The 13,905-nt window shown below is 40.4% G+C and overlaps 7 protein-coding genes across 7 annotated transcripts; 3 read left to right on the top strand and 4 right to left on the bottom strand. All coding sequences in view use genetic code 12, as the record gives it.

Moving 5' to 3' along the window:
- Window positions 1-6: 6 nt before the first annotated feature.
- On the top strand, window positions 7-2,985 carry DAL81 (Dal81p; the record flags this gene model as incomplete). The annotated part of the gene is made up of 1 exon (XM_051816210.1): window positions 7-2,985. One exon carries the CDS (start codon window positions 7-9, stop codon window positions 2,983-2,985), a length of 2,979 nt encoding a protein of 992 aa, XP_051670441.1.
- A 94-nt stretch (window positions 2,986-3,079) lies between these two features.
- CANMA_003984 (PRP40) lies at window positions 3,080-5,303 on the bottom strand (the record flags this gene model as incomplete). The annotated part of the gene is made up of 2 exons (XM_051816211.1): window positions 3,080-3,592; window positions 3,834-5,303. The coding sequence occupies 2 exons, from the start codon at window positions 5,301-5,303 to the stop codon at window positions 3,080-3,082; spliced, it is 1,983 nt and encodes a 660-aa protein (XP_051670442.1).
- An 838-nt stretch (window positions 5,304-6,141) lies between these two features.
- Window positions 6,142-6,819, top strand: IFU5 (WW domain-containing protein IFU5; the record flags this gene model as incomplete). Its single annotated transcript, XM_051816213.1, has 1 exon — window positions 6,142-6,819. The coding sequence occupies one exon, from the start codon at window positions 6,142-6,144 to the stop codon at window positions 6,817-6,819; it is 678 nt and encodes a 225-aa protein (XP_051670443.1).
- Window positions 6,820-7,107: 288 nt separating this feature from the next.
- On the top strand, window positions 7,108-7,527 carry MCI4 (Mci4p; the record flags this gene model as incomplete). The annotated part of the gene is made up of 1 exon (XM_051816214.1): window positions 7,108-7,527. The coding sequence occupies one exon, from the start codon at window positions 7,108-7,110 to the stop codon at window positions 7,525-7,527; it is 420 nt and encodes a 139-aa protein (XP_051670444.1).
- A 157-nt stretch (window positions 7,528-7,684) lies between these two features.
- SEC4 (Rab family GTPase) lies at window positions 7,685-8,314 on the bottom strand (the record flags this gene model as incomplete). Its single annotated transcript, XM_051816215.1, has 1 exon — window positions 7,685-8,314. One exon carries the CDS (start codon window positions 8,312-8,314, stop codon window positions 7,685-7,687), a length of 630 nt encoding a protein of 209 aa, XP_051670445.1.
- A 340-nt stretch (window positions 8,315-8,654) lies between these two features.
- FRS1 (phenylalanine--tRNA ligase subunit beta) lies at window positions 8,655-10,430 on the bottom strand (the record flags this gene model as incomplete). The annotated part of the gene is made up of 1 exon (XM_051816216.1): window positions 8,655-10,430. The coding sequence occupies one exon, from the start codon at window positions 10,428-10,430 to the stop codon at window positions 8,655-8,657; it is 1,776 nt and encodes a 591-aa protein (XP_051670446.1).
- Window positions 10,431-10,578: 148 nt separating this feature from the next.
- On the bottom strand, window positions 10,579-13,221 carry CANMA_003989 (uncharacterized protein; the record flags this gene model as incomplete). The annotated part of the gene is made up of 1 exon (XM_051816217.1): window positions 10,579-13,221. One exon carries the CDS (start codon window positions 13,219-13,221, stop codon window positions 10,579-10,581), a length of 2,643 nt encoding a protein of 880 aa, XP_051670447.1.
- Window positions 13,222-13,905: the final 684 nt, after the last annotated feature.

Here is a 13,905-nt window from a genome sequence, read left to right on the forward strand (position 1 = left end):
GTTCAAATGGTGGTGCAGAACTCATCTCATAATGTGGATTCAAAATTGAACAAAAATGGGAACCAAAATGAAAATGAAAATGAAAATGATACAAATAGACAAGGCCATTACCCTTCCCACAATCACAGTGTGCCAAATTTGAACGTTGACAAGGACAATCTAAGCGAACCCTACAACAACTCCGGCTTGTACAGCGGGAACCAGCAAACTCAAGCTACCTCAGTCAAACCAAATTACCCAAATAATTATACTCCTGATGCCCCACTGGACTCACCCCATTTTTACAACCCAAGTAACCAAATAAATGGAGCATTTGGCAATCCAAATTCTCGGCCTGGTACAACACAGCCTGGCTCTATCTATATAGACCCACAGTGGGGAAATATGATGTTCGATGCTAGTGATGCTGACTACTTGTACAATATAGAATTACCGACGCACATATCTCAACCAGGGAACAACCCGGGCGTTAATAGTGCCAACTCCGGCATAATGCACCATATACAATATCAGAATAATGTCCATCCTGAAGTAAACTATACACAGTCTCAGGAGGAAACTGGGACTCAAGATCAACCACCCCATCTTCTGCCATATAAGGAGTCAGTGAGTCAAACGGAGCTGCCACATGCATCCCTGAATCTGCAACCAATAGATCCAGCTTCAATTCCACAGGGTCCAAACCAACAAAAATCAACAAAACAACGACGTCCATGTGACCAGTGTCGACGGAGAAAAACAAAGTGCGTCATTGTGCCAAATACAAACAACTGCGTTCAATGTGAAGCAAAGCAATTGACATGTACTTACACAACTCCAGCAGCGAAACGAAAGGCGTCTGAAATGGGGCAGGATACTCTAAAAAGAGGGAAACCAAATGAGGCAATGCCTACTGACAACACTCAAATTCCAGATGTGCCGATACGAGAGGTTGCTCCAGTTCAGGACTACTCAGCCATGAATAACTCCCTACTTAAAAAGACTTTATCGTTGCAGTTCCCACGCTCAAGTTTCTACGTTGGTCCTACAAATTACTTGTACGATGTGAATTTATTAAACACCATCATTGACTCACGTAATCGTAACAACAACTTGGGAGGAGCTACGAAAATTGAACAAGCCAATTTGAGCAATACAATATCGTTAAGAAAGGTTAGTGATAAAGTGCACTTTGTGTTGAAAGATGACCAGTCGCCGCAGTCCTACCAAACAATGTCAAACGATGTTGATACCATTGAAAAACTCATTTCTCCGCATGGACAAATCTTGATTGATTTGTACTTTAGAATAATCCACCCATCGTATCCCATTGTACATAAGAAGGTGTTTTTGGAAAAATATGCACGCACTCATCGGGAATTTACCGCCCCTTTAATAGCAGCGGTATATGTTCTAGCAATTCAGTGGTGGGATTATGATCCTCAATTGAATAGGTTTCCGAAACCGAATGTGGAACTTATACTAAAAATCGGGCTCAAAAATTATCTCCAGGAAATCCTTAAACGTCCAAAGTTGAGTGCGGTGCAAGCAGGATTATTGCTACTACAGTGTAAGCATATTATCAGCTGCAAAGCTGCAAACAACCAAGTGCAGAATAGTGGAGACGCGGACTATTCGGAATGGGTTCTTTGCTCTCAAGTAGTATCGTTGGCGGAAGAATTGGGGCTTGGTTTGGACTGCAATAATTGGAAATTGCCGAAATGGGAGCGAGGCTTGAGGAAACGATTAGCATGGGCAGTGTACATGGAGGATAAGTGGCTTTCATTAAAGGACTCGCGCCCATCCCATATCAACGAAAACAACTGGATTGTTTTACAATTGTATGAGGAGGATTTCCCAGATAAGCATGGCGATGGGGACTTGAAAGAAGGATCGTCTGATTTGGATACTGGGAAAAAAGTATTCACAAACTTGATTGCGTTGTCAAAGATTTTGTCAGATATTTTGGATCAATTCTATTCAATGAAGGCAATGAGGGAGATTACCGATATTGGCGAAGTTTTGAGATTAGCTAAACCGTTACAATTACAGCTTCGAAATTGGTTTTATTCTTTGCCCAGTGAATTGCAGATGAGCTTGGTACAGCCAAGAAAATTGTGTTCCAATGGATATTTACATTTAGCCTATTTTGCCACCGAGTTGACCTTGCATAGAAAAATCACCACCATCATCTACCAGCAATCAAAAGCGGGTAATCCACCACCTACAGAGTTGGTCAATGTGTGTCGCTCGGCAGCTAAAACACGCTTACTAGCGTCAATTGAGTTTGTGCGCGACTTGAAACCAGAACATATACACTCCTTTTGGCACTCTTCATCATCGTCCAATTTCACCTTGATTGGTACTTTTGCCGCGATACTATTCATCTCTTCGCCGACACAAGAAGAGGCTGATTTTTATCGTGATCAAATATTCAATTATCGTTGGATCTTGAAAATTTCATCAAAAGGATTTGACCAGGTGGCAGAGGCATTAGCCCAATTAGACTTGGTGTTGAGAAATATACCTGGTTTGCTCAATGATAATATTGACATGCCTATGGTGCTTCCAAATGTGCAAGATCAACAAGCAGTGTCACAAACGAGTCAAAGCAATAGCCCATTCGCAGTTCCGCAAAATCAAGCCACCCCGCAGCTGCAACAACAACTGCAACTGCAACTGCAACTGCAACAACAACTGCAACAACAGCTGCCACATGCATCAGTGCGCCCCACCCCTTCGTTTGATGGTAAACCTACTAATCAGCAAAGGATGAGAATGCCTTCTAATTTGCGAGACTCGCCATACAATTCGCCTCAGAGCTTTTACACACCTCCCTTTGTTCCTTCTCCTCAGAACAAGGTCGTTAATTCGCCTCATACGTCACAAGGAAATACGTCGCGAGCAGTGTCGCCCAAGGCATATGTCAATAAGGTACCAACCTATGCAGAACAATCTCCCCATTCGTCTCGCGTCACCAAGTCTCCAGAGTCAAGTACAAAGTGAAGCTACAGGAATTATTTGTAACATTATATGCCAACCTAGATCTAGCATTGTTTCTCTTTCTCTTTCTCTTTCTCTTTTCGTATAAACTATCTTCCTAATCGAAAGGTATTAAAAAGGATTCAGCAACAACTCTAGCCCTTGCGTTTAAAAACAACTTCATCTCACTAATCTCCTTATCGACATCCTCCATAAACTCAATTATAAAATCAACCAATTTATCCTTTAGCATTTGTTCTGTATGGAAATTTGTGATCAAAAAACTGATATCGTAACCCTTGATTGGCACTCTTCTCAAAATGAAAAAGTTTTCTGCTCTTGAAGTCAAAAATCGAGTAAACTTATGGACTAGAATCTGTTCAATTTCATCAGCCTGTTTTATTTTAATTGATACTCTAACTGAATTTATACTGGGTTCAATTAAAATCTTTTCATTTTCATTACGTGCTATATGCATGGGGTTGAGAATAAGCTCAGCATCGTGTACGCGGGTGACTTCTACCTCAGGTCTGTTGTGACGTTCCACTAATTGGGATGAAAAGTCTTGTAAACATATGGCGGCAGTTAGTGAGGACCTGACTGCTGTCAAGTATGGCTTTAATGATTGCGACTAAAAGTTTAATGTTAGCAAAACTCGGATGTGGATTGGAGAGGCAGTTGATTTATACATGCCATGGTAAACAAATAAAGTTTCGAGTCTCAATTGCTCAGACGTGTATACGTTGAAAGAGACCTAATTGCGAATTCGTTGATTTTTGGTTTTAGCTTTTCGAATTTAGTTCCGAACAAAATAATTTGTAAAATATACACGACTATGTTAACCCACCGTATCAATAGTTCATCTTTTTCACTTGTTTCTTCGCCTTCTTGTTGGAAGCATCTGCACTTAGGTTAACTTCCGAGATGCCCCTCTTCTTGGTGATTCTTTCCTTCATTTCATGTTCATCTTTCAATATTTGATATATTTCAAATACTTCATTGTTGTTATCATCCAGGTCCAAATTAAACTGTGATAGCCTGTCATCCTTCACTTTTTTAAGCTTCTCTATAAATGAGTTTTTCGATGCCCAAATACCCTGGCCTAGCTCACCTTTTTTCATCAAATCGTTTACTACTGTATCGACTAAATCCTTTCGTAGTTTCATCAACTGTTTTTTTTCATCAATAACGTCCCAGAACAATTCCAATGGCGAGGACCCGTTCCGGCCACATAATTCAATAAATGCATCTTCGTTTTCTATGAGATCAAAAATATCGCTAAATTTTGTTTTTGCATCCAATCTTAGTGTGTCTAATAGCGTACGGTATTTTTGACGTGCTTTGCGGTCGTTTCGGTAATTCACTTTTTGCTGGCTTTTGACTTGTTCCTTGAGCTGATCTATCAAATCAGGGTACAATTTTGATTCATATAGCTTTAGCACGTCCAATTGAGTCAAGGATTTGAAATGCTTGTTTTGTTTGAAACGAGGGTCCTCTATTAAATGATCATAAAGTTCCTGAAAATTGGATGCTTTTTGGACTAAGCTATTGTTGATCAGATGAAGATAGTTTTTAAGCTCATCGATTGCTTGTTTCTTTTGTTGTGTAACTTCAAGATCATGCTGTCGTTTTAATTCTGTTGTGTACTTGTAAAACATCTTGGCCATGTCAATATCGGACAACATTGAATGCTTAAAGATGGGGTTATCCTCTTGAACAAGCCTCTTTCGTAGACTTATCCATCTGGTTCTATAGTCTATTTTCTTTGCATCTATCAATCTCTCCAACTCTTTAATAAAGTTAGTCTTGAATTGTTCAATGACATTGGTTTCACTTTTGATTTCATCCTCAAATCTCTTAACAAGATACCCTTCGTATACCGCCTTTCTCTTTACTGGACTTGAAACAGTCCAATACTCGGGTTTATTTACCAACTTTTGCATAACTGTTTGAAAGGACCAAGTTGAATCGACATCGTTATCATGTAATAACTTGAGGAAGGCCAGCTCATCTTCCTCTGCTGAGTTGGTTGGTAAAGTCATGCTGGTCGGCGGTTCTACTGGTTGGAGCTTTAAATTCTGGTCAATCTCATCCTCTTCTTCCTCTTCCTTTTCTTGAAATGACCCAGTATCGACTAACTCATCGGGCTTATCCCATGTGGTTTCTCCTGTTGATTCATTGTAGTAATACGTTTCCCCATCATCAGTAGTGTACTCCTGCCAACCAGGTTGGGTAACACTGGCTACTTCGCCCTCCGGCAAGGTCCAGCTTGTTTCTTCAGTCTCTTTGTTATAGTAGTATCTTTGGCCATCTTCTGTTTTCAACTCTTCCCAAACAGACATCTTCAATTGGGATATTGTTTTAGAGTATGCTACGTGTTGTGTGCGTTTTTGTTTTTCCTTTATTTTTTTCAACTGTCAAAAGTGATGCTAGAACTTTTGCAGCTATGGGAATTGACATCACTATGTCTCTGAACACCATTAAATCTCAATTTTTTACAAAGAAATATAATCAGCCTTTTCTTTAGAGTCGAACCTCAGTTTTGTCTTTTCTACAATTGGAAGTGGTTTCAAATCACCTTTTTTGAGTGTTTATTAATGCGTATAGTTCCATAAAGGTGCCACTTTGTTGCTCTTGAGATTGGTCCAAGACTAGTCCTGGGTGTAATGGAATGCATCTGTAACCCATATTGGAAAGAAGCTTCTGACGGTTCCTTAACTAAAGGTGGGCTCTCTCACTCAAAAGCTTTGGCGACAAAATTATAACAATTGAAATACTCAAGAAAATCGATTAAATTTTACACTCCACAAAGCTTCCACAACTGCCTCCTGAACTAAACTCAGTCTTTATACGTAACTGTTCTTGTATTCAGTATTCCAGAGTGTCATAAATTGAAAGACCGCTGCCAACCCGAGTTGCGTCATTTAGAGCTACCAATTAAACTGGCATGTCGAGTTACGTAATCAAAGATTTTGAAATTCCCCCTATATATAATCTTGTCTCACTCGGAAAACAGCAATCTATATATATTCTTGTCCGTCAGACCTGGTTATATCAAAGTTACAGGACTATTCATATATCAAGCATTCAAGAGTAGACCTAAGTGGCGAACCTACCACGTGAATCAAGACTATTGCTAAGCCTCGACAGAAATTGAGATCACAAACTTAACAGCATATAATGGCGCAAGGCGATCCAAACAAGCCACCAACAGTCCCAAGTGGTTGGCTTGCAAAATTCGATGATAAATACAAAACATGGTTCTATGTTGACTTGGCGACCAAGAAATCACAATGGGAGGCGCCAAAGGATACAGTATTTGATAAAGGCGATGATGTCCCGCCTCCAGCTTATAGTCCGAACGCCTCCAAAGCAGAAACCGCATCTCCAGCCCCTTCTACACTGAATGTTCCTCCTAAAGACGCGCAAGGTAAAGGTCTATTCAACCGTCCACAGCAACAACAACCAGGCTACGGTGGTGGTGTGCCACCTCAACAAGGATACGGCGGATATCCACCTCAACAAGGCTATGGATACCCTCCTCAGGGCTACGGTGGCTACCCTCCTCAAGGTTACGGAGGTTACCCTCCACAAGGATATGGTCAATACCCTCCACAACAACAACAACAGCAGCAACAGCCACAAAGAAGTAGATTTGGCGGAGGAGCAGGTAACATGGCTTTAGGAGTAGGTGGTGGTTTACTAGGAGGTATGCTTCTTGGAAATGCCATCAATGGTTGGGAAGATCATGAGAGAATGGAAGGTTACCAAGATGGTTACCAAGATGGCTATGATAATGGCGACTATGGTGGTGGTGATGATTTCGGCGGTGGTGATTTCGGTGGCGGTGACTTTTAATCTATTTGGTTATACAACATCATAAGAGTAAATAGTTCTATATAGTTTGTCCATCTAGACCTTAACTCTGTTCTCAAATCAGAACCGATGAGAGGAAGTTCGTTTTCCCTATTGGGATTTTCCTTTTTCTGTTTTTTTTTTCTTTTTTTTTGTTCTCAGCCAACCAAATAAAGAGAAATAACTCTTACAAACTTCAAATTTTTAGTGCTTTAAATTGACAGTTAAACAAAAGAGGTCGTATAATCAACCATTCCTTCCGTCATTAATTAATATACACGTGTTGCCACAATGAGATTTACTTCAGTTTTGAGACAAGTACCCAAATTAAAGTTGTCAGAAGTCATAGTAAGGGCCGGTGAAGGTTTGCCAACTGGTATAACAGGTATCTACAAGCATCCAGATCCAAGGCCTGCTCTTGTTACCTTATACCATGAGCAGTTGAAGGTGCTAAATGACAAGTTCCCCAAAGATTCAGTATACAGACAGTCGGTTGAACAGTTGACTAAAAACAGATTGAAAGTAGTGGAAGACGAAGAGATTACAGAAAACATAGAGAACAAAATAGGTAATGGATTAATTGAAGAACTTGTTATCCAGGCTGCGGAGGAATTAAATTTGAGTCATGAAATGTCGGCCTTGAAGTGCTGGGAAGAGTTGGAAGAGAAGCCATTAGATGACCAATGGGTCTACTTTGGTAAGAAAATTTAGATTTCGTACCCTAGCAACTAGTGTTGTACTTGTATATTGCTAAAAGCATTAAGCGCTGCAAATTTATAAAACATATTGTGGACACAAGTTAGAGACTTCTCTTTATTATCAGAAACGTGATCTCTAAATTTCATCGACTTCACGCGTGGCATCCTCTTCAACAACAATTGTTCTTGACACCAGAGTTTCCTTGTGAAACATCAATGCCACCTGCACCACCACCAGTGGCAGCTCCCGCATTATCATCAACATGTTTTTCCTGGATAATTCCTGCCAACTCGTAGAAAATCGCATCCACGTTTTCGTTACTCTTTGCCGACGCTTCCAAGAATGGCACGTGCAACTTAGATGCCAACTCTTCACCTTGCTCTTTACTCACCTGTCTGCTGACATCGTCATCACATTTATTACCAACCAAGAAGATTTGGGCATCCTCGTTCGCATGTTGCGATACTGTTTGGAACCAATTCTCAACATTTTCAAAACTTCTAGAATCAGTGACATCGTAGATTATAACAATACCCATTGCACCTCTATAGTAGGCAGTGGTAATAGTCCTAAATCTCTCCTGGCCTGCGGTATCCCATACTTGTAACTTGATTTTCTTTCCCTTGCTTTCAATCGTTCTAATCTTGAAGTCAATACCAATGGTCGTGATGAAGGATGGGTTAAATTTGTCCTCAACAAATCTCAACAACAAACATGACTTCCCAACCCCGGAATCACCTACCAACAACAACTTCATTATCATATCATAAGCTTTCGAAGATGCTCCTCTACCACTCATTATTAATCTCTCTCTCTAATTGTGTTTTGACGTTGGCAAATGAAAATTTAAGAAGACTCTGATTTCAACACTGATGAAATGGGTCAACTGTTAACTTAGCGATGATTAACTCTAGACAATAGTCAGTTACAAATTTTAATTCCGAACCCAGTGGCGTGCTCAAAGTTATCGAATGCTCTATTGCTACAACGAAACGATTTATTGTTTTGGTGAGAAAAAGACTAAAAAATAAAAAAAAAATCCCACCGAGTCGTGTAGATTGTACAAAACAGACCTCCCCCTGGAACTTGTGTTTGGGAATTAACGCTCTCAAATTTCTATAACTATATATCGATATACTTTACAAAAAGACTTCGGCATTCAATTCAACAGATGAAGCAGCGTAAGGGATGTCGAAATTTTTCATCACTTCTGGGTGCAATACCCCGATACTTCCAATTTCTTTGGCTTCACCATTTGCTTGACCTCTAAAGAAGATTTTGGCTCCTCTTCCATCGAAGAAGGTCGTGTTTGTTTTATCCTCTTCAATCCAGTAACCTCTTCTTGTGTCGTCTGTTGGGTTCTCCAACCATGGTGTTCTCATGGTTTGCATGATCTTTCCTAACAAACCTTGCACGTATTCGAAACCAGATGTTTTACCAGCATATACAGCGGCCCAGTTGCGCTGGTTGAATGCACCTCTTTCCAAACTATCGTCTTTCAAGACAATGTCGCCACACTCAAACACTTTAATAGGCAACGAATGCTTCCTGTTCTCCTTAATAGTTTTTAGGATACCGGGCAACAACGTAGTTCTGACAACTTGGTATTCAATCGTCTTTGGGTTCTCCAACTTTACTGCTGTGGTTCCATCATCCTTCTTTCTCAACCACCCAAAATTCTCGTCATGCGAACACAATGTTAAAGGCATGACTTCCAGGTAGCCTGCTTGCGAGCTGGCGACTCTCAAAATATCAGCAACTTTATTTACAGGCAACGCAGAAGCAACCATACTTTCACTGCTTGGTTTAGTCTTTTTCAAATTATCATATCCATAACCAATAGCAGCATCCTCCATAATATCACATTGATGCAAGATATCTGATCTGGTAATAGGAATCTTAACGTCAAGAAGGTCCTTGTTGTCTTTAGAAGGTGTAGCTTCCAATGACATCTTCTTCAACAACTCGGCAATTTGTTCCCCGGAATAATCCAAACCCAAACACGAATTAATGTATGAAATTTCAGCTTTAGCTTCCCTTGGAGTTACATTAGGAGTTACACGAGTCTGGCCATTGTGTTCAGAGATTACTTTGAGGGGCTCGATTTCGAATGGAGTTTTACTGTATCTTGAAAACATTGCCACCAATTGCTCGATTACAATCTCTGTTTTGGTTCTATCAGTTCCGGTAACATCGATCCAAACGTTCTTGGTGTTCAAAGTAATCTTGGAATGGTCCGAGTTGATGATGGGCGGTAACGAAGCAACAGTTCTGTTTGCGTCCAACATAACTGGGTATACCGGCGAGTCTCTGATAATGTGCAAATACTTACCAATATTTTTATCTTTCTCGTAAAACTCCATCAACTCTTCACCATCCATGACCTTTGACTGATTCAAAGGTTTGAACTTGATCTCCTTTGGTGGTAATGCCTCATACGTAAATGGAGGAGTCAACGTGTCAAAGTCATGGGTTCCGATAGCTACCAAAGTTCTATTTCGGCACAAGTTCGTGTGCAATTTATCCTGCAAGGCAATGAAAGAATCGTATGATCTTTGATCGAATGTCACATTCCTCAAAATTGCCGAAGCAGCGAATTGACGAATAGGAAAAGTAGACTCCTTGATAGTTAAAGTAATTTCAGGTGTTTCCGGCTTCAAAGTGTACTTTGGTTGCTCCTTATTTCCTAAGAACTCATTCAAAGCCTGTGCAATTCCCTCAATACACAACATGTCATATCTGTTGGCGGGAACTTCAATCTTCAACTGTGGTCTCTCGTCACCTTGGCATTCCTCAGTGGTGTCTTCGTCCAATTCGATACCGAACTGAAAGCACAACTCATCAAATTCTTCAGTGGTGTATGATCTACCCAATAACTGGAAAAGATCTTCTTTATCAACTGGAATGGTTGGCATGATTGATGTTTGAATGTAGTGGAATAGATGGTGGAAAATTTTTTGAGTCAGAGAAGAAAATAAAAAAGAAAAAAAAAAATTAAAAAAAAAATCAAATTATGGCAAACCACTGTTGTATCTGACTGCTATGCATTATGAATCACTCCATCTATTTACCTTTACTCTGTTTTCCCTTTGCAGTGGCTTCTATATCGCTAACTTCGTTTGCTAACGCCTCCAAATCAAAAACAGGTGGTTCTTCAACACTATACTCCTCCTCTTTTGTTGCATTATTAGCATCATTATCTGTCCCTGGTTGACCATAGATATCCCACCAATCCTTTCTTTTTGGCTTGAACCACTTCCTCCACCCTTTTGGTTCTGACTGTTTATCTTTCTCTTCTTCCATCTTTGCTCTTGCTTCGTCAAACTCACTAATTAACTGCCTTTGCCTCTCTCCTTGTTCGGGATCCGGTTCTTCTATTTCCGCAAAATTATCACTCAACACCTCCCAATTTATCGACTTCAAAATCTTTGGAATTGCCTTTCTGTAGGACATGTGCCCTTCAACAAACTCAGTACAATCGATGTTTTCAATTCCACTCACGGACTCCAAGGCAGATAGTCCAGCAACTGTCAGGATTCCACCACCGGTTGCTCTAAAGAGATAGCCCAAGATCCAGTCTTTCTTTGAGTATCCATTTATGAATCTCCCACTCACAACGGATCTAGCCTGTGCAAGATGGTCAATGTCAATTGATATTGGCGACCCCAAGAGAATAACATTCTCAATCAATCCGTAGCCGCCTCTTTTGGCCATCTCTATCAAACAAGAATAAATCAACCTTGCACCTAACGAAAATCCAACTAATGTTATGGGCCTGACACCCAAGTTTCCTGACAATATTGTGTCAGCCAAGATTTTCCCTGCTTTCCATGCTCGATCTAAAGACACATTCCATGGGTTATCCAACAAGTACGAAAGCTTTGACAAAGCCATTGGAAGTTGAATTGCTGACATTAGGGCACTTAGTATAGTGGCTCCCAATATCTGCTGGATTGAGGTACTTAATGCTTCACTGGCCAAAATGCCAATCGTTTGTCCCATCGATTGCAACATCTCCGGCTCCCACAGCAAGGAAAACATATCACCCATGACAGGATCAACTGTTGAAAATGGAAGCCGCACATCATCCATCGCACCGTTCATCCAACCACTAACAGTGACGATTAGATTTGATCGCTTATTATTGTGTAATGGCTTAAGCTCGAATGTTTGTACATCACCAACCCTTCTTGCACCTGCTTTATTCCCGACTTTGGCTCCTATAGCAACTCCACTTGTGGTAATCAAAACGCTACCTCCTACACCAGCCAAAAACCCACTCGTTCCGGTGATTCCCACCGTAGTTAGACCTGCCGCGATACCAGCTCCAATGACAGGTGCCAACAATCCTGCAGATAATCCAATGGCTAGCCCTCCTCCTAAAGTTGCCAATCCAATCATAGCTAACCGTCTGTTTTTGTTTTTTTTGATCTGTCGCTTGACAAACAGCTGGTCGCTTAGCGATTCATCTTTGTTCTCAATAGACCTATCTTTGGTTTCCATGTCAAGGCATTCCATCAACCTTCGCTCAAACTGCAACACTTCCAAGCTAGATATACCCACTATATCGGCAAAAATCATCAAAAGCGACCTCGAACGAGCATCATAATAACCATCACTAAGAAGTAGCAAGAACAAATCGCAAATTAAAACCCATTTCAAATCAAACCCATCAGCTAAATCGTTGTGCTTCTTCATTTCCAAAGAATTTAAGCTTTTTGACAAATCACTAATTTCAACACCATGCTTGCTCAAGTTGTCAATCATCTCCTTCTCCTCTTTTATTAGTCCCAAATGATCATACAATTTAAGGGAAGTATTTGATGACCAGTTGGAAAAATGCTTTTGTGAGTCACTCATCTGCTTTGCTATTTTGCTGCTCGTTCCAAATTGCACCATGACTAACTTGGTGGCCATATCGACCATTATCAATTTCGCCATTCCAACGTACGCCAATCGCTGTGAATCTGAAAGCATGTCCTTTGTGTCACTCAAAGCCTCGTTTGGATCAACCTCATCGCTATTATCAAATTCTTCATCCTCTGCATCAAAAATTACATTTCTCTCCCCATAAGTACGAGGTTTACGAGTTGTATTCTTGAACAAAAAGTCGGTCTTTTTGTCTAGAGCCGCATATTTGTTGACTTGTTCTTCTGTGTCTATTTTAGTGTACCCGAAATGAATGTTATTATTGTCAATAAAGTCATGTCCCGATTCAGATTTATGTTGAAGCTCACCCTTATCATTGTAAAAGTCAAGATCTGAAATCGTCTTCATCTCTTTCCAGTTCGATTCACTAAAGAAATCATCCACTTTTGCTTCAGGAACCAATTCAACTTGAGTATCTTCCACATACTCTTCAGGGCATTCCTCAATCTGTGGTGTGTCAGGGTTAGAAGGAGCGTATACTTTTTCCAACACCCTAGGGAGCGAGTCGCTAGTTTTATTTTTCGAGTTGAACGAGCTCAAGTCGAATTCAACAAAGTTGCTCTCTTTAGCCCCATCTTGTTTGGAGCCTATGCTTTCCTGTTCGAAATAATTCTTGCCAGAGAAAATGCTAGGCGAATTGGGGAGACTTGGAAGATGACTTGCACTCGTTTTAGAACGAGAACGGAAACCATCATGTGTGACTATCGACGTGAGCAGTTCTCTGGAAGTCAAGTCTGGCGGTTGAAAAGCATTATCGTTTAAAGATTCTTTAGACATGGGGTGCAGTTATTCATCGATAATGCGTTGAGTAGAAGAAAGAGCAAAAGACTAGTAACTTTTATTTCGCGCTAGATAATCAAAGCTTGCAAGAAGCAGAGAAATTCATCAAGAAGAAATCCTCTCAAAAAAGCGGGCAAAACGATTGTGGCTTCTCTAGTTGTTCCTCCCCTGTTATTCCAGAAATACCTCTCCAAGGAAGATGTTGAAGAAAATGAATGACGATGGTGACGAGAAGGTGGTAAAGGGATTCAGGTGATCTACAAAACTGACAAAGACATTAGTGTTGATGATAAAGAGCCCAATACTGGGGACACCTTGTAGCACAATTTCCCAAAGCGTCATCGATAAGCCATAGATCCCTTGGAAAACAGTAAACATCATTTAAATGAAGCATGGATGGCTCTTGTTGAAGTTTTGTCATTGTAAACTTTAACTCTTTAAGTAGCATTGAAGTAGAGTATACCTGATGGAATAGCTTACAACAGTAAATACATCATTGATTCATGTAAAAGAAATTGAAAACCTATATAATCTCCAACCATGTCTGTAAATCATGAACTTTATGAAGATGTTTTCCCAGATAGCAGAGGTGTTCCCCATACTTAAACTTATCTGAGCGAGGCCACCGCCTCCAAAGGATAACGCGCATGCACACTAGCTACTGGCTCCAATGCTTCACCT

The sequence above is a fragment of the Candida margitis genome (assembly GCF_024628925.1).
Source record: "Candida margitis strain CBS 14175 chromosome Unknown scaffold48, whole genome shotgun sequence".
Taxonomy (NCBI): Eukaryota; Fungi; Ascomycota; class Pichiomycetes; order Serinales; family Debaryomycetaceae; genus Lodderomyces; species Lodderomyces margitis.